The 20,929-nt window shown below is 36.7% G+C and overlaps 1 protein-coding gene across 1 annotated transcript; it reads left to right on the top strand.

The window, feature by feature from the left end:
- Positions 1-105: 105 nt before the first annotated feature.
- Positions 106-6,822, top strand: mrpl46 (mitochondrial ribosomal protein L46). Its single transcript, XM_060884606.1, has 4 exons — positions 106-374; positions 951-1,152; positions 4,142-4,312; positions 5,712-6,822. Exons 1-4 carry the CDS (start codon positions 144-146, stop codon positions 5,957-5,959), a joined length of 852 nt encoding a protein of 283 aa, XP_060740589.1. The 5' UTR covers positions 106-143; the 3' UTR covers positions 5,960-6,822.
- Positions 6,823-20,929: the final 14,107 nt, after the last annotated feature.

A 20,929-nucleotide genomic window follows, 5' to 3' on the forward strand; every position in this document is an offset into this window, starting at 1 on the left:
ATTATATAAAAGAGTAATTTATGTATTTAATATATTAGCTCACAACTACTTGTATGATTTGGCTCACCCATCATCTGCTTAATTTTTTTATACCGTAAGTCCCCGTGCGCTCGCTCACTCTTGCATTGTGGGTACTTTCAAAAATGGCGGCGCCCTGTTGGAGGTATGCTTGGAGACCTCTAAGGCAAATTATTTCAGGACCAGGACGGTTAAAACCTGCAGTGCGTTATGTTTCTAACAGCGCTCCGAAAGTCAAGATTGGAAGCCCACCGTCACCGTGGGTTCTACACGGCGCCGTGTGTTTACAGAGGCTTCCGGTCATCTCTCAGGACTTGAGCCCGATTGAGGAGAAGTTCATGGAGCTCATGCGCCAGGTCATCTTCAAAACCCTCATTTTAGACTGACAACCCGCCCATATTGAGATGTACAATGTAGCTACATCCCCAGATAACGGCTTTTCTTCCTATCCTATCTTTTATTAATTGGTTACTCGGTTTACTGCAAGGTTTGGCTTTTTATTTTAAATCCTATTATAGTGTAATAGTGCAGTGAAATAAAAGGTTGCTGAATCCAATACACTTGTTTCCCTTTGGGATTAATCCTTTTAGACCAACTACCCAAATCCTGAGGAATGCATCACTTTGTAATAAATACTGGAATCACAACTTAAAGTGTGTTTATTTATTTATTTGATATGAATGCCATGTCAATACACAATATTTATTTAATACTAACAGAGCAGACACAAGTTATGTGGGAAAAAAAAACAGAAACTTAGTGGTGAGAAGGTACAGAAATGCTGCACATGTTGTACATCATGCTGTTTTCTCTTCAGTTTTAAAGGGTCGCTGTCCAAGGTTCCAGCGATCAGTACATAGATCTATCCAGATTTCAACCAACAGTAGCTTTATGTTGTTAAACATTTGAACATTGTGCTGTGGATCTTGCAGATGGAGCTGGAGAGAAGTCTGCTCTCGGACCATGAGTTGCGGCTGTTGGAGGACGCCGAGCGCATGAGCCGCAAACAGGATGCTGATTATGATTCGGATGACGAAGAGGCCTATGGAGGTCAAGAGATCGTCACAGCACAGGATTTGGAGGACATGTGGGAGCAGAAGTTCAAGCTTTTACAACCTGCTCCTAGGACGAAAGGTTTGTAGAATCTTTAATGAATTAAAGTGATTTCATTTATTCAGAAATTAATTGAGATGCAGTGAAATAGTCATGGATTTCACTTTAATAATCTGTGTATTACATTTTATAACCAGTATAATAATCTTTAAGAATCTCCTGATTATTGCAGTGTGAACACTCTGTTTGCCATTATACTCTGGTTATTGGTGGACGTGCCGATGAAACAATTTAGACGTTAAAGAAGTTCAGATTTTCCCCCAAATGTATTCATAAAGCTTTATGCTGGAAGTTTGCCTTTATATACATACAGGTACATGTTGTAGTTCCATACAAAAGTTTGCATTTCACCAGCATTTGGTAGATGAAAGGTATCAGAGAACAGAGTACAAGTTGCCCCTCCCCACCCCTTTTTTCTTTCTTTTTTTTCTATTTACTTTTGTCTTTGAAATCATTCCGTGCAAAAAAAGCACATTTCTTGGCTGATCGACTGGCTTATTGATGGTGTACTTGGTAGTTGGTGTATTTTAGTTAATTTTTTTGTTTCAGATGAATGGATGATTTACAACTGGAAGCAATGATCCTAAGTTTGATGTCTTGAGTTTATACACTAGGAAAATTGTCATTCATGCCGTTTGTGCCTGACACGATTCTTAGTCTCTCACCAACAAGGTTTAAATTAAGTTTAGAGCTTATTCAGAATTTGTTTATTTTGTTTTTCAGATCAATTAAAGGAGAAGCATCTAAGTGTAATTTATTATGGCTTTTTTTGTAAGCTTGTCAGTTGTTTTTTTTTCCCTGTTTGTGATTTTTTCCATGTAAAAATATTGCAAAATTTTATTTCCAGCCCTATTTCCAGTCTAAGGAGAGTGAGGGAGGAGTAAAAATATTACAAGCTCTGCAAATTGCAGGTTGTAATAATGTAATAAATTGCATATTTTGTCACATTTCGGACTTTAAATTGAATCAACAGTGAATAATAGCACATAGTTTTAGCAAGAAGTTAGCCAGTGGGCAATAGTGAGTAGCTTAGCCGCAAGTTAGATGGTGAACAACAGCGAATCGTTTTAGCAACAACTAGCATAACTTTTACGCATAACTCTAATGATGCTCAAAACAGTGATTAGCATAGCCATTTAAGCAAGTGCTGTGTGCAGACATGTTGATTTGATGTCACTAAAATCTCAAAATGAACAGATAGTGAAGAAGACCACAAGGAAAGGTAAAATTTGAGGGGAACTGGCGGTTGGCTGGGAATTACACATTATTTTGCCTCGGACACAACGTAATATTATTAGCTGTGTATTCGGGAACTCCTGGATGGCAAAAACCTCAACTTGATGGTGAATTAGTTTTAGTAACATTTTGAGTAACAAAAAAAATTGGCGTTATAATTTCAATACAATCCTTTTATAAACCAAGGCCCTTATTCATAAAGATTCTAAGAATGACCTCATAGGGCTCCTAATTTAGTCTAAATATTTCTAACTAGGAATCTTGGCATAAGTGACTCAATCTCAGAGCAACTCTGAGCAAGGAAAATACAAAAGCTTTTATCTTAGAGAGGAGGCGGGGCTAAACACTACTATGTATGACACATTCTTTTGAAGACTGTGATTGGTTATCCAGTAAAAACAAAGGTTTATTATGAGCCTTTACCTTGTCTCTATGTTAAGATATTTCAGGCTATATCATGTAGAGATTACGTTCGTGACGGATCATATTAGAGATGCTCTAACATCTGGATGTTACAAATAAATATAAATAAATCTAATATAAATATATTATATATATATATATATATACACAATATAAATAATAAGTGTAATGTAAACGTAAACATCTCTGACACAGCGCAGAAATGTCATAGCAACAAATTCTATTATTTTTGCCGTTATGGCATTTCTGCACTGTGTAAGAGATATCTCTAATATGATTGGTCACAAAAATAATCCCTAAACGATCTAATCTGTAGCATCTTATTAACTCACTATCATTATTAAATTTTGTAAACAAAATTTCTTCTCCCGGTCATTTTGCGGTCATAAAGAAACTCTTAAGTCTCTTAAAAGTTCTCCTCACTACTATTAACACTTTTTGACCTTAAGAGCTCTTTAAAGGGTTAAGAGGCTTTTGAATAACTTTCATCTTTACTAGGATCTTCTCTTTAAAATGAACTGGAAACACCCACATATCTAAGAATTTTCTTAGAATTTTGTCACTCAGAGAAACTCTTTGCGCTAAGAATTCTCATGAATATGGGCCCAGGTTTCTAACGTCCACACGGCTGATATTTTTCTCTGTTGATCTGCTGCTCAAACTGTTTAAGCGTATCAGAGAACCAAAAAAACGACTGTTTTTTTGGTTCTCTGATACGCTTAAACAGTTTGAGCAGCAGATCAACAGAGAAAAATATCAGCCTAAAAGATTGTCACACTTATCAATTCTCCAGTCCCAGTTCATTGATTTGCTCATCTTCTGTTTTATTGAGGAGAAAAAGATCCCCAGTCATTTGAGATTGGAGAAAGGGGTGGGGCTTCCAGGTGGTGTCATTCATTCTAATCACCTGTGTAGATCGTTCCAGATTAATATGATAATAATCTGCCTTTTGAGTAATAATTCATGCTGGATGTGATGCTTTTGTGCAAAAAGCATAAAAGTCAGGAGGTCTGGAAATATAACCAGGAAATAAAAGAGGTCTGGAAATACAATCCTGCAGGGAAAAAAAACTAGCTTACTTGAGTCTTTCACCTTATATTAATAGAGTTATGTAAATCTTGCCATGCAGCCCAAAGCCATATCTGATCCATAAGTAGCAGGCGTCCTGCTAAAATAGCTACACTGGAATTGTTTTCTTCCCGAAATAATCTGAACTACAACAGTCATGTCACGGGTCACAGATGGATTTGTTCTTCTTCCCACACTAAAACCATTCAGAGGATAAATACTAGTAAGCACAATTTGTGTTAAGCATGTCATACTGAGTCAGTGATCTCCAAACATTTTGTAGCTACTGACACCACAGATGTGAGCTCGGCTGAGCGCTGCCTGGGAGACAGCTTGGTGCTACTGGTGAAGCAGGATGTTGGCTCTCAGAAGGTTTGGCTTCTGCCTCAGCTGCCATGGGAGGCAGGAGAGACGCTGAGGCAGACCGCAGAGCGTGCCCTCGCCAGTCTGCCAGGTAATGTGCCCACTTCCCTTTACACTGTGTGTGTGCCAAGAGGAAGATTTAACTCCCTCATATTGATATGAACTTTATAATGGGTTTTACTCGTTCCAAGTGCAAAATAACATCCAGAAAATATATTCAGACGAGAGTACAAACATTTGTGCCGGCTCAAAAAAGGAGGCAAATATGTAATCCGATCCACATGAGCTGCTGTATAACAGATGCAGGGAGCCGGTTGTAAGCGGTCAATCATACTAAATCAGTTTTCTCTGATTCTGTAATATATGCTTCACTAAAAAAAAACTTCTAAGCAATCAACATAGTAATCAATCCTCCGTTATATAACTGGGACAATTACGTGCTAATTACACAACATTTATATGCACATTTTCTTTTCGGGTGTGTAAATACTTTCTGTTACCTGATCCAACTGTATTCTGTTGACCAGCAGCAGATGATGTGTAGGAGATGATTCACCTACACGTGGAAACAGTTTGTTTTCAAGCGTGTTAATTAGGTGCATGATTTCATTTCTTATGTCTTTTACTCTTTTTTTTTTTTTTTTTTTTTTTTTTTTTTTATTGGATGTTTTTAATGAGTGTGTAATAAAACAGATGGGTTTCAGTATCAGTTTTAGTATACAGTTTTATGTATCTAGTATCTAGCTACATTCATTGGCCTAAGCCAATATATTGACTAGTTAAACTTACTGTAGAGAGGATTTTTTTTTTGCCCAGATATAGATCTATAAAACAGCATAGTTCTCTGTTTTGTTTAAAAATGTTCAAACATAAAATGGTTCAGATGTCAAAATGTCTCCTAATGTCTACAGTTATGATTCCTCACTGCTCCAAAGGAAGGTAGGGAGGGAGGGAGGGAGGGATGGATGGATGGATGGGCATTTTATCTATCTATCTTCATGACACTCACTTAAAGAGCTGTCTGTGATGTTCAGAGACGCTTGCAATGATTCAAAATTACTACTGGTTTTTCTCAGATTTGAGTTAAGACATGTCGTGTGATATCATCACTATGCACATTCAGCCAAAGCTTTCTTAGATTCATGTGCATCAAGCATGAGTACAGCCATTATAATTACATATGTGTTTTCACTGGTAAGAGTTTAAAACAAGAATTCTGTGCTTGCAGTTTCACTAGTTTAAGTAGTTTTCTGCAAAAAAAAAAAAAAGAATATACTCTGCAAGTTGTTTCACAAGTTTTGGGGAAAAAAAAAACTGCAGCAAATTCAAGCATTTTTGGCCGACAATTGCTAAAAAAACTCCTGGATGGACTGAATAATAATAATAATAATAATAATAATAATAATGTACAGCTGTACTAGCTTTTATATGTATGTGGATATATAAAAATACAATATTTATTGCTTTTGTTTGTTTGGTTCTGCACTTAGGCACAAAACTGAACGCCACCTTCCTCGGCAATACCCCTTGCGGATTTTACAAATACAGATTCCCCAAAAGCATCCGGACTGAGAACAGAACAGGAGCCAAGGTGTTTTTCTTCAAAGCCCTGCTCTCTGGTAGCGACAATCTGCCACCGAAGAAAGACTCCTGCGTGTGGGTGAGAAAGGATGAGCTCCAGGATTATCTCATGCCAGAATACCTGAAACAGGTCAAGCGATTTATTTTGAATCTGTGACCTGCTGAGACACTGGACCTCACGTAGAAATGTCATACACATTTATGTAAGACACTTGCTCTGACTCTGGTGTAGTGGGATCGTGTCAGATCAGATGCCTCGTCTCTGCTGATCAGAAAATAATGTTCATTTTTTTGGAGCTCCATTTCCACGCCATAATCAGTTATGGCTCTGTGACCAAGCATGACATAGCTGACTAAATAAATCTAGATTTCCAGATGAGTTGATTAAATGTATCAGGTGTGATGGGCACTGTGTGTGTTGGAGTGTGGTGGGGGTCTCAAGCTTGATTGAATTCTGTTCCAGTTTCACAACCACAGATGAGACACAAGACTAAACTTTCATATTATACATGTGCATTTCAAATTTGAAAAATAACGTTCGAAATTCGTTCACTTATATTTCGTTGTCATGTCTTGACAAATAAAGAGAATGTCATAGTTTATTTATTTTTTTGTTCATGTAGCCCAACCCACACGAAGATGACCCTCAACCTTCAGATGTTCTGTCCTGTTGACTCAGTCCACCTTTTTTTAGATTTTACAAGATGTTTTATGTCATTTTTGTGTCACTGATCATCAATATTAATAATACTGATGGAAATGGAGCACCTATAACCCGACCAAGCTTGAGTGGGTTCTCTTACAGCTATGTGTGGAAATGTAAATTTGGACATTTAATTTGAATTAAATTCAATCATAATTTCATTTCACCTTGTTTCCCACAGCTCAGACCTTAAACATCACCTCTGTAACGAATATGCAAGTTCTTAAAAGATTTGTCATGTTCAACATGCTGAATGTCAGTATTTTTTATTCTTGAAAATAAATAGTAAAAGGAAAAAAGAAGATGACAAAAAAAAAAGAGAGGTTTGGACTACAGTGTGGTTATTGTGCCTGTAACATAATTCATACTTGATATAAATATGTACTCGGTATGGCAAAAATATTGTGGACATCGTACCATCCTACCCATATATTAACCTAAAAATGTCTATTTAGTTGGTGTAACAATTTTTCTTCAATGGAGTTAATGAGCCCAACATTGTTAATGTTCCAGCATGATGATGCCCCTGTGCACAAAACAAGGTCCATGTGGTTTGCCAAGGTTGGTGTGGAAGAACTCAAATGGCCCGAACAGATGCTTTTCTGCTCAGCATGGGTTAAGCTGCCTGTAGCTTCCTGTCAGCTCAGTCTGGCTATTCTCCTTTCACATCTCCTAGGTGTTTCCATCTCACATACTAGACATTTATTTTTTTTCAGGTACCTGTGTAAACTCTAGAGACACCAGTGAGTGAAAACCCCTGAGAGATCTGTTTTTCTGAAAATACTCAGGCTAGCCGGTTCTCAATGTCCAAATATCTATAGGCCTGAATGTATATGTAGACTAAAACCTTGCTATGATTTGCTCACACAGTGAATATAACAGAAGCTGACATAAGCCTAATCAGTTTGGTTTGAAATCAGATACTTGCTGTCAAAATGTCAGTCATGCTCCTGAACCACAGTCAGAATCCTTCTATTTTTTGTACTGCTTATTCTTATACTGGGTGCCAAACCATCCCAGACCACACACACTCCTACACTATGAACAATTTAGAGATGCCAATCAGGCTACACTGGTGGAGTGCTCAGAAGAAACCCCTGAAGCATGGGGAGAGCATACAAAAGGCACGAACGCAGACACGGCGGGGAAGGGGTCGAATCCCCAACCTTGGATTGGAATCTTTAAATGCATTTATTTTCTCTTTCCCATTAGGGGCTCATCAGAATCTAAAACATTACGTTTACTCATGGTTGAGATACGGATAAAACAACATATAGATTGTCAAAGTTGTCCACCATGTAAAGGGTTTCACCAGGGTTTCACCCAAATGTTCATATTCTCCCTCAAAGGCAGGGTTGGATGTTCTTGAATATGTGCCTGATTTAATCTGTTCCCTGTACAAAACCCCACTGGGAGGCAGTAGTGAGTTGCAGAATTAAGGAAAGGCATTTTGAGGAAGTAAGAGTGATATTTTATTATTTCTTACCACCCAGACAGTAAATTCCTCCCTCATCAAACACCTAGAGAACATGCTTTTAATATAGCTCACACCGAAGCATCAAACATTCAATGGCTTTTTTGCGCTGAATGTGCACAAACAGGGATTAGTCAAGCTATGACTTATTGGACAATTCGATTGTATAGGTGTCAGAACCCGGAGCTTGACATATTTTACACAGTGTTCCGGGACAGGCTGTTGTAGTATATATTAACTATACGTCTTCAAAACCACACACAAACAATAAAACAGTATGTTATGATTTGTGTCAGCCTTTGTGAGTGTGTGTATGTGAGTGGGTATGTATGTGACAGATAAGTTTGATATAGCTCTTGTGTGTAGGAACATCATTCCAAACTCCAATATCTCCATTTTCCACTGAGGTTTTTCACTCATAAATTGCTTAAACCACAACGGAGCAGGCAGTCGACAACAGAAGAACACACCCGAGTGCACTCTGGCTTTAATGCAAGCCATATTCAAGAATTAAATAAACAAACCCAAGGTCAAAGACTTAGTCAATAAAATCAACTGCAGGCTGATGTAAAAATAAATTCAGGAGGAGGAGGTAAGGCTAAACAATTCTTGATGAAAATTTGGATTTGAGGTGATATAGATTCTTTGACCAATATTATATTTATTGCATTCCTAAATTAATAGACCGTGATAGCTAAATTTCCCTAGCAGATGTTTATAAATGACTGTTCATCTGCATTTTGCATGAATTACTGACTTACTGGCACATTTGTATTGCAAGAGCCTAAATCCGGAGCAAAAAATAAGCACCATGTGCAGCCATGACTCACTCACCACATTTGTTCATTTCATACTTTTAGTCATCGTTTGTCTATGGGAATTTCATTTTCAGTACATAATATTAAACATTTGCTTGGGACAAATCTGTTCCTTCTTACAACAAGGAAGCATTTAATTTTACTCACGCACAACAATCTGCTGTTATTTCTCCCTCACTTTTTGGTAGACTCACCAACCTTTAGGTTTGTGTGCAGTCATGGTGACTATGGATGTTGGTTATCACAGCTAATAAGAAGAAATAGATGGATGCTTCCCGTAAATTAAATTGCATTGAGAAATTAATCGAGATGAGAATCGAGAAATTAATACTTTGAATTCCAGAAGGTTTTCTTTCTGAAATGGCAAAAGTTTAAATTATTTGTTTCACTTCCACCTTCTACCTGATTTCGCACCAGGGTCCTTACACACCAAGCTGACTGTCACCTTCAGTTTTTGTGATATTGAATCCCACACCAATGGCACTAATTGGTCCATGTCAGTGCACTTTGGCACAATTTAATCAGCATCAGGGGCAAGTGATAAGAAAGTTTTGCTCCATATTATCAGCCAGATGATGGACTAGCTTGGTCCATCCCAAACTTTACTAAATATTGTCACATTAAGTCAACATACCTATTGTCACTATAGATAATGATGCTGGAAATCCTGTTCTATTTTGATATATTAGTGCTATAGTCTGTGGCTCAAGAAGTAGACTTTGAAATTGAGGCCTTCCAAGTGTCTTTTTTTGCATTATGAAAATTATACAGTCTAATACCACCTCCTGGTATGGAGTAATTATTTTTTTCCCCCTGACTAGTACAGATCGTTCATCGTCAGTCTTTGTGAAGCTCCTGTTGCGTAACTGATGACCCACTGTTGTCTTCTGTGGTGAGGCAACAGGAGCTCATCTGTCAGCCATGTATAGAGATAGTTCTTTATGGTTCTGTTCTAGCATCTAGAAGGTTTTCAGTTCGACTTTCAGAACTACCAGAGAGCCACTTTTGTACTGTTAAAAATCTGAATTTAATAAAATAAGATCAGGATTAAACAAGCTACAAGAGCTCATAACGTCTGCCAAGGATTCATCACTTTTGTATAAAATACAAAACACAAATACAGTTTAAAGCTAGTTTCCAGAGAACTTAGCTGGCACGCAAGTTCAATTCAAAAGCAAAAACATATATAAAAATCATATGAAAATAATATACAACATAAAATGTGTATGTTTCAGCCTTTTATCTACATTAAGGTCATTCCATTTTAAAGTTTAGAAAATGCTTCAATAGACAGATGATAAGAGATATAAAGATATAAGAGGATTTGTTTGTGGATTTCTTTCTTTTGTTATTGAGGCAATATTTGAAAAAAGCAGAACATCAGAGTCAGAAAAGCTTCCATTAACATGTCTTAAGTGAATAAAATTGATCATTTTCCTGGGCCCCAGTTTGATGGAGGGTACAAGCTTTGGCTTGTTTGGTTGCCTTATAGCTAGCTGGATAGCTTGCTATTCTTATACACTGTCCAAATGATGTACAGGGTTAAAGATAATTGGTTATTGAAAGCACCTCACACTTGGCTGTAATCTTCTATTAGGACGGAGTCAAAAAATTCTGGCAGACCAGAATGCCTTGGTTTTTTATTTTTGCCTTAAATGATTGAATAAACAACCCTGTGCTCGAATGCAGATATTGCCTTCATCCTTGACTAAGTAAGATCAGACTTGCAATAGATGAAAATCCAACTTCACTATCTTATATATAACACATCCTTGGTTCATGGCTCATGGCTTTAAACTGAGAAGGAGCTTAGCTGAAAATCTTACTAGGGCAAACTGTTAAGGAAAGGATCTGATACAAAGTGAGATCATCAGAGTGGTGTATCTGGTGAACATAATGGCAAATTCATAGATATTAGAAGGTTTCATGCTATGGTAGTAATAGCTACAGTATTACCAAACGTCTGTGGGCACCTGCTCATCACACCCACGTGTGAACATCCGAATTAAGATTTAGTCCCTCCTTTTGCTTATATAATAACCTCCACTCATCTGGGAAGGATTTTCACTAGATTTTGCAGTTTGCTTATTCAGCCAGAAGAGCATTAGTGAGTTCAGGCACTGATGTTGGGCAAATAGGCCTGGGACTGTTAGCATTCCAGCTGATCTCAAATGTTTTCAGTTGGATTGAGGTCAGGGCCCTGTTTCGGCTCATGTTCTTCCACGCCAACCTTGTCAAATCAGGTGTTACTTCCCTAAAGTGTTCTAAGACCGATGGTATTCTTGGTCCCTGACCCAATGAAACAGTATTAATGTATTCATTGATAGAGTCTTTAAAAGCACTTCCATAAGTACCTCTGGATCAGGGTGTCTGCCAATACCAATACAGCAATACTAGACAAATGTGGATGTCTGGAAGCTCGTGTACACAGAAGATTGCAATTTCTTTAAATTGTGTTTATATGTCTTGTAACATAGCATGACCAGCAGTTTGTAGCATGGCCTCCATAGTTGTTAGCTGTAGTGTAAAATGAAAAGCTAGTTAATAGGTTGGAACTAGCAAATTGGAACAAAATAGGATAAACAATGGAAATTTGAATTGTATATTTTTAATAAGAATGTATTCTAATGTTTTATTACATTATTTTTATAGCTTACATAAGATTTCCTTAATTTCTGGCAACAGTAAAATCAGAATTTTAGCACAACTCAAATTTCAGACACCAAACCTGTCCAAAACAATCAACTGCCAATTTATGTTCGAAAAATTATATGCATTTACTTCTTGACCAAAGCACTGTTAACAATATCTTTTATAGGCCAAACTGGTCCACTAATGGATGTCTCAGGCCAGTCTGTGCTCAAAAGGAAGCCATCCTTTCCATCTAATAAGACTACAGCCAACTGTACCCTCATGGTTTCCTGGTCACAGATGGCTGTAGCATTACACGCAGCAGGTTTATGACTGGCCCCTCTTGGTTTGTAGCGAAAAAGCAGCTCTGTTGTGGTTTGCATGCAACTATGATAAATTCTTCATTGATTTCCATCTCTACAATCTGCTGTACAATGCAGGTATAAGCTACCAGTGGTGCTTATGAGCTTTGTAAGGTGTTTTTGATGTTACCATATTAGAATTCTGATATTTAATGTTATTCAGTTTATGAAATTACATCATTATATATGCAATAAAGTCAATAGCCAGCTTATTAGTTACAGCTACCATAAGATTCATTTTGGCTGTATACAGTCATACAGCTGTATACACAATTTTTAGTCTCCTTTTTAAAAAAAAAGAAAGTTGTAGTCTATGTAGGGAAATACTGTACATTGTTTGTAGCACTATGTTAGAGATGTAGGCACTATATACTTTGACCAGAATCCCATTTCAAATTAAATTCAATGACGGCCTTGGCTCATAAACACTGTAAAACCTGAAAGCTTACTTTGTAATTGAGAGGTAACCCATAGCATTATAGGTCTTAAGAGGCAAGTAAATGGGCCCAGAATGTAATAAATGGGCTATGAGGTTGTACCATTCTGCACTTTAAAAACCACAGGTGCTGAAATCAGCAGGATGAGATCAAGTGGGGCTACTGAGAGACTACAGCAATTAGCTGACCGGTAAACCAATCCACTCTCATCCTTATGTTCCTTGCTATGGTGTCTGAGAGCAAAGTGTTTTTTTAAGATCATTATCTATACAGTGTATTATAAACGCAGTAGAAGCATAATCAGATTCTCAGTTCAGATCAGAGCCTTGATTCATTTAAAAATACCTGCTGTTGTTTTAGAAGTAAGAATTACACTGCTGTGATTAAAAACTGAATGAACCTTTTGTCCATTTCATGCTAAGACATATATTTACAATATTTATTCATTCATTATTTTCAGTAACTGATTTATCTTAATATGTTCCTGAGCTTTTCTCAGCGACCACTGTGGCATAAGGCAGGAATAAACGCTGTATTCCATCAGTTCAGTGCAGGGCACCAATTCAGCACAGCATCAGAGACACACACACACACACACACACACACACACACACACACACACACACACACACACACATACAAACAGCCATACACTCATCACTCATACATTCATTTACACCTACTGTATGGGCAATTTAGAGTCAATCAAGCAAATGTTACTGCCAATGCCAATTATCAATCTTAAATATATTCTATATATTATATGTATATGTGGAATACTTCACTCCATGTTGTATTGTAGTGACGAGAATTGGTGTTTTGAAGATGGTGTTGTACTGTAGTAAAGGCATAGCATGACTTACATCATTTTTGCCTTGTCATTTGCCCTGAACTTGGGTGTGGAGTCATCCTGAAAAAAAGACCACTCCCATCAAGATATAACTATTTCATCATAAGATGAAATCATCATTCAGAATAACCTTGTGTTGAATTGAAGGACACATCTTTCTGGACCCAATTCACTTTGGAAATGGAGATAAACAGATCCAAATGAAGATAAGAAAATACCTCCACAACGTAAAAGAGGTGTTGGGTTCAAGAGCAAGGCCATAGTCAATTGTGTTGTAGTATGTTTGTTGCATTATTCTGGTTGTAGTATCCTCCCATCCTGACATGAAATTTGAAATTTCAGTTTTAACAATTTATTATTGTTTTGTACAAAGGACATACATAGGATGTTAAGAATAGTCCATAGTAGCAAGTGCTGCAGTTTAATGCTATTTTATATCATTGCTTTGGGGGATTTAGGGAGCATGTGTGAGTGAAATAAAATGAACAAGCTTGCTAATAATACATAAGATATATTTTTCTTTTCAAAAACTACAACAGCATATGTAAAGAAAGCAAATTTCCTTGCTTAGCAGGCAAATAAAAGGCATCAAAAGCTAGAATTTGTTTTGGCTTGTATCTATTTCTGAGACAAAATACAGCTGTGCATTATAAGCACTTGTGATATATTATTTTGAACATAGAAAATAAAGAATTTTGAAACAGTCACGTGAAATATAAAGGCACTACACAACTCCACACTCAGAGATACACATTTATATTTTGTACTGCAAAAGGAATATTACTTGTTCATGGAAATGATCTTATGGTCTTTGTAGGCTGGGATTGAGTTTTTGACAAAACTGATCTTAAAATCAAGACCTTGAGTACCAGAACGCTACCTACAATTCACTTCATTTTTATTTGCATAGCGCTTTTAGCAATAGACATTGTCCCAAAGCAGCTTTACAAAAATATATAAATTCTAATTATTTCATTTATAAATTTCAAATTTGTTTCTAATGAGCAAGCCAGAGGCAACAGTGGCAAGGAAAAACTAGGACAAAAAAGAGAAACCAGACTCTAAAGGGAACACATCCCCATCCGGGTGATACAGTAGCTTTATAAAAAAATTAACTGAACTGAATACCTTCATCTTAGCCCTCAGAGGCGTAAAACCTATGCGAAATGATCTGTTGTGGCGACCCCGAACGGGACAGCCGAAGGCTAAAACAACTTTTTTGCTAACCCCATTTTACTCAGTATCACATAATGGAAAATCAGTGGAATTGATTGAGGGTTGCCAGGCATCCCTCAATAACGACAGCTTCAGAATTATCTGCACTGTTTGTGAAAAGGAAAATGCAACTGTAAATGTAGGTTTAACGCAATCATATTTTAGCCTTGCCCTTTTATGTTTAACATGGACGGACACCCATGGTTGGAAACAAACTATTTTAAACATTAGAACGTTTTAATCCATGGCACCAAATAGTTCTAAAAGTGACAACCTGCCTCTTAAAGAAGCATTCTATTAAAACTCCAGAAATGTGAACGGAAAGCTGGCTCTGAAGCGCTAGTCTCAGATTGTTAACCTTTGTTAAAGGTTAGAAATTCTTCCATATGACAAATGCGCTGTATATTTTTTAAAAATATTGACTTTATCCAGAAGCAATGAACTTTTATCCCAATGAGGTTTTTCTGGTCATTCAGCAAAGGTTTTGTAGAAATACTTTTTTTGGTCTCTGTTGTGGCTTTATAGTTACAAATAGTGCAGGACTCAGACACACCATGAGGGAATTGAAGACGGATGACAACTTGATGCAAACTCAAACTTTTAGTCAAGATATACATTATCATATTTTCTTATTTGTTTAGTAGTAGTATCAGTGTTTCTGAATGTGGCATTCCATTAGACCCTTATTATATTATTTTACATATATCAAACATCTAACTGTCTCTGTTAGCACTGAAGATGAAGAAAACCTTAGTTTGGTGCCAGAACTTTGCATTTTTTTTTTTAGTTGTGAGCATGCACTTTTATTGCTTCACAGTTATATTTAGGACAGTGTTACTCATATACTGATGTCAGAAGAGATATTATTGTCTCGCACAAAAGTGTCAGTGCTATAAAGAGAGCCATTAAGACAACATGTTGCACCATTCTAAGTAAATAAATAAATAAATCCAAGCAGAAGCAGGGTTGACTACTTGGGGACAAACCTGGAAGTGTCACTGGGTGCTATTACCTCTTATATTAGAAGCCCCACAGGTCTGCTGTGCTCTTGCCATGATTTTGTGAGTTAAAAAGTCCATCAGAAAGCCATTACAGCTGCAGGGAAGCAAGATGAGTATGACGCTATTGGCAAAAAAAGGGCCAGTAGAAATTGTCCCATCTATCATAATTATACTTATTGTGTGCCACTGTGAGGGGCCAGGGGAGTGAGCCCCTTGGCTGACCTGAAACAGGTTACATGGAAGCTAAAATCTCTGGTAGGTTTAGAAACTAAGAGACAGACGTTTGTCATGTTTTAGAGTATGTGTGTTAGGAAAGTTGTATTAAATGAGTTATAATGGCTTTGGGGATGCTTCATTTTGTTTGTGAGAAAGAACTGTTTGTTCCCAACAGCACTCGCTCTAACATTGATCCTTTCACAACTATTAGAGCAGGGGTCATCAACTGGCAGACTACAGTCTGGATACAGAAACAGCAAAGTATTTCAGCAGATGGAAAGAAGTGGAAAATTTTGCAGCAGAGCCAATAAATATATGAAAAAAAAAAGTATTTTTTATTATTTTTTTTGCTTAATGCAGCTCATCAGTAATCTGCAGTAGGTATATTTGGTCTGAGTTGAGGTAGCGATTTGAAAGATTTTTTTTTTGAAATACACTATATTGTTTACCCTGTGGTTTGAATGGCGAGCCTAAAAACATGGCTTGTTTACAGAAAAGATGACTGGACAATGTATAAATTTATGATGCTATGCAACAGTTGTATAGTAGTATAGTATATGGAATGAGATCGTTAAGCATAAAAGGTAACTGGTGTCAAAATTCAGTAATTTTAAGAAAGTCAAGCAAGGAATTTTATGTAACTGGAGCTTTACACATTTGCTTTGGATTTAAGAACTACAACATGACTCACAGACAAGGTCATGTTTCAATCCTTTATGGGTTTTTTTTTGTGTGTGTGTAAAAAGTAAATTAGGACAAAAAGTTAAGTTTTATAAATGTGTGTTCTTCCCAGCATGGATGTTGTAGGCCTAACAATAGGGCACTTAATATAAAAGATTGATACATTGCGCTTCCCTTTGCATCTGACAATGAGAAAACGTCCTCAGCGTGAACCACAGTGGGTAGTGGGCTCGGGATGTGACTGATGTAGATGTCAACTCTGTGCCATGAATCCCTCATGATCCATGGCTTCTTCACCTGCTGCCATCTGTACATCCCCTCACCAGGAGCCACCCCAACTGAGGGTTGCCAAGCATCCATGGAGACGTTTATTATTAATGACGACCACGCACCATGCTTGAAAACATGGAGATGAAATAGTGTGTGAAATCCACACCTGTTTGCAGTAGCAGAGGTGCTTGTGGCTCCTTCCCCAGGACCACCTGACCTGGGAGTTTGCTGGGGGGTCGGATTTTATTGGTGAACACAGAGAGATGGAAGTCTAAGCATCAATCTTTGAACTGACAGCTGGAGAGAACTACTGTGGGAATTTGATTAATGAGAACAAAGGTCTGCTGTTCTGTGGGCCTATCACTTGAAATAGGATTAAAAGGCTCGATTCAAAACATTTCCTCTAAATAGTTTATATGATTTTACACACATAGCAGTGTTTACAACATTTCACAGCTTTATAAATGAATTGCTGAAAATTAAAAATATACACAATTTTCCATCTACTCCAAAAGTTTCAATTAGCTGCAACATGTTGAGTCTCTGATATTGCTTTAATTTGCACTGGAGCTGTGTGGCTAAAAATTGCTAAAAATGAAGAGTGGTTTATCTCAAAAAATCTATGGACTGTACTATGTAAATATTTGTAAATATGATTTAGATGATACACACAGTATAGCTTAATAACTGTAATTTAAACATCCATATATTAGCCTCATATTTCCAGTAAAGATGCTAAAACTTTATGTTATTATTCGATTTAATCACTAATCTGACTGGACAAGCTCCATTCCAATAGGGCTTAAATTTAGTATAACTGCACTGAGACATTTCACTGTGTCTAACACTCCGCTTGCCTTTTTTGTAACGGGAAATTTCAATTCTAGCATCAGTCCCGTTTAAACTGTTACAGCAGTAGAGTTAGTAACATCATTGTAGTACAGGTCTCATCAAACAAATACCTTGGTGTCTTTTTTGATGACTCACTAACATGGCAGATACATGTGGATAATCTTTGTAGTAAGATTCAACAAAGATTGCATTTTTTACGTCGTCTGAGAGTCCATGGGGTTGACCAAAAATTTATGGTAATCTTTTACCAGGCAGTAATTGAGAGTTTAATCAGGTACTGTATCACAGTATGGTTTGGGAATCTATCTGTGCAATCGAGATCAAAGCTGATACGAATGATACATATTGCTTGGAAAATTATAGGAGTGAAAGAATTGACACCATTGCAAACTATGTACGAACATGCCACTGTAAGACACGCTGAGAGGATTGTCTGTGATTTTTCCCATGTTTTGAATATGGAGTATGAGTTGTTGCCTTCTGGCAGGAGGTTCAGAGTTCCTCGCTGCAGATTAAATAGATTTAAAAACTCTTTTATCCCAGTGTCGGTAAAGTTGTTAAATAGGGGAAGGACATAGTTGCTATTTTATGTATTCAATATCTTATGAATTGTATCTGTTTAATGTGTGTACTGTATGATTGCAGCATGGGAGATGGCCCAAGACAAATTTCCCTACTGGGGACAATAAAAGTTTACCTTACCTTACCTTACCTTACCTTACCTTACCTTACCTTACCTTACCTTACCTATTAGCGGACAGGGCAAAAGTTACATTTTTATCAATGAATAAATCTTTTGACTTGAATCCTCATGCTTACAAAAATGAAGAAATGAGGCCAATTTCACTGGATATACCTTTAACAGGAACGTACATATCAGTCTAGGTGCAACCAGCAGCTAAATAGCCAGCTAGCTGATGGGCTACTGGTGGCTGCATCTTCTTCTGTATCTATTTCCATAGCAGAACAAAAATAAACATTGAAAACTGGCACCTGTGATATTCAGAAAAAGACACGTTGCTCGTTGCAATATTGCTTAAATAGAACTACAATTAGTAATACATTGGTATATATAAAAGTCTCACTGTTTATGTAAGGAATAAATCTATTTGGTGTTTCCTCTTTTAGGAAATATGATGAAGTGTTACTGTTAGCACTTACACCAAGTTTTTTTATAGTAACATTTAATGTTGTGGAACATCAACAAATCTAGTTAGTTCCTGTGATCACTTATGTTACAGCAGCACAACAGTCGTTCCTTCACCAGTCTCTTTTTTGTACTTTCCTTAGAAGTCAATAAGACAAAAAAAAAAAACACTTCAGAAATTTCAAACTGCTCCTCTTTCCTGAAGACTTTCTCATGCTGCAAAACCTCTACACTGCTACGCATAGCCACAAGCTAAAAATATATTCAGATTTATAAACGTGTGTGACATCGCCATCATTCATGCACAAGTGTTTACTAAAGTCCAATAAATATTGCTCTTGTCTTTGCATCTGACAGAGAGAAATTCTTTTAGGTGGGAGTTGCAATGGGCTTGAGCTGTGACTGATTTACCTTTAATCCTTCATTTCTCTGGGTCTCCTTCTGCCTCTTAACATCCTTCCATGGCACTGATTAAACATAACCACATCTGTCAGCACAATCTGTTTGTTCTTTCTCAGTACAGTGATTAGATGCTCAGTTTTGGATCATATTTTTAAAAAAGAGAGAAATATAATCATATTATGGCAAGGGACGGTCTCTCCCAGCTTCAGATAGGATGAAAAAAAGGAATAAAATAATGATTTAATTCTCCCTTCAAATGAGTGGGCTATTAAGAAGGTATCACATAATCAACAGTGTGACAGTGGATATTAATAAAAGTTTTTTTTCTTTAAGGCTTTGTAGGCTTACAAATGTTAATGCATTTTCTTGGGTAGGGTGATATTACGGGCACTTCATGGATCATTAGACATCAAAGCACATAATGTTTCTAACCTTAAGCTGTGCAATATTGCAATATTTCATGGGAGAGGATTCATTTTAATGATGCAAAACTGGAGGCTGTGGGCGAAGATGACTAAATTGAACTTTGCTTCTCTGAAGGTATGGGATAATATGCTGCATTATTAGACTTATGGACTTAAGTCAAGACACATGATTTTTAAGGTTGATTTCAAGGGCAGTTTAAGGCCACTATTATTATTATTATTATTATTATTATTATTATTATTATTATTATTATTATTATTATTATGAATTATGAGCATAGTGGCTTAGTGGTTGGGTTCGTTTACCACCTCTGCCCAATGTGCAGAGCTTGCATGTTGTCCCTATGCTTTAGGGGTTTCCTCTGTGGATTTCGGTTTTGTCCCACATGTGCAGTCTGCTAAATGACATCTCTGTATTAGCTATTATTTGTAAATAGCTCTATGAGTGTGTATGCAATTGTGCCCTGCAATAGCTTGGCATCCGAGTCCAATGGGATAAACTCCAGGCTTCCCTCAACCCTGTGTAGGATAAGCATTAAAGGAAATGGATGATGATGGTGATGATGATGATGATTTAGTAGTAGTTTAGACCAGAGCAGAATGAACAGATTATATTTATTTTTTTATCTGTGTTGTGACCTCAATTTCAATTTCACAATGTTGTTTTTCTCTTTTCTTCCCAATCTTGTACTCATCAGAAAAACATTATAGATCAATTGATTTGAGGAATTGCTTATACTGTTTGGAACACAAGTCTTTAAAACTACTGACTCTAAATTACTTGCTACCATCGAAAACTCTCAAAATACTGTGGAGGTAAATGATGTACTTCAATATGCTGACAAAGGGATGTATAAAAACAGCCTCTTGACACCCTGTGTTATGTTATGAAGTGAATATAAAGGACAGATGACCACATAAGAGATAAATGATTTCTGATGAGAATAAAACATTTGAGGTGGGGCCTTTGTTCCCCAATTGTGCCACAATTTCCCCAAAACGCTTTTCATCATATCAAAGGAAAGGAATACATTACTGGTTTCAACTAACCAGTGGATTGGGATCTACACGAACAGCAGTAAAATCAGAAAAAGAGGAATTGAGAAGGATCTAAAAGGCCTTAATTAAAAAACACACTGAGGTGAAGTAACAGGTCAAATTGACTCTATACTCTATAGGATTTTGTTGGCTTGATGCATGAAACACACTAGGGTGCTTCAAACAGTATTTTTTTAGAAAGCTGTCAGCACTTAACTATCAAAAGGACTCTAGAACTACTAGTGAAACAAGGAACATGTTCACAATTTTATATAAATTGATTTTTATAATTCTTTTATCCTTAATATTAAATCTGTCATGAGTAAAGGATTGAACAAATGGAGTTCAGGCTTAGTGCATAACAGAATAATATGAGAATAAAATATGACACTAAAGAGGGAGCATATTCTAGTTTGAATATTATAATAACACTTACTATTTTAAATTTACATTTATTGTTAATAATCCCTAGTGGTCCCAGATAAATATAAATCTCTTTTGCAAAGGAAACCTGGCAAAGAAGACATTAGTAATTCATTGTAAATAATTGTTGTACGTCTACAATAAAATGCTGTGTTGAAACAAACTTAATACATTAATATTGT

The sequence above is a fragment of the Tachysurus vachellii genome, chromosome 1 (assembly GCF_030014155.1).
Source record: "Tachysurus vachellii isolate PV-2020 chromosome 1, HZAU_Pvac_v1, whole genome shotgun sequence".
Lineage (NCBI taxonomy): Eukaryota > Metazoa > Chordata > Actinopteri > Siluriformes > Bagridae > Tachysurus > Tachysurus vachellii.

What these genes read in the sequence shown, in the direction of transcription:
- mrpl46 (XM_060884606.1), top strand. Translation starts at nt 144, where the DNA reads ATGGCGGCGCCCTGTTGGAGGTATGCTTGGAGACCTCTAAGGCAAATT. An exon ending in TCATGGAGCTCATGCGCCAG is followed by an intron (nt 375 to 950) that starts GTCATCTTCAAA and finishes TGGATCTTGCAG; the next exon opens with ATGGAGCTGGAGAGAAGTCT. An exon ending in ACCTGCTCCTAGGACGAAAG is followed by an intron (nt 1,153 to 4,141) that starts GTTTGTAGAATC and finishes AACATTTTGTAG; the next exon opens with CTACTGACACCACAGATGTG.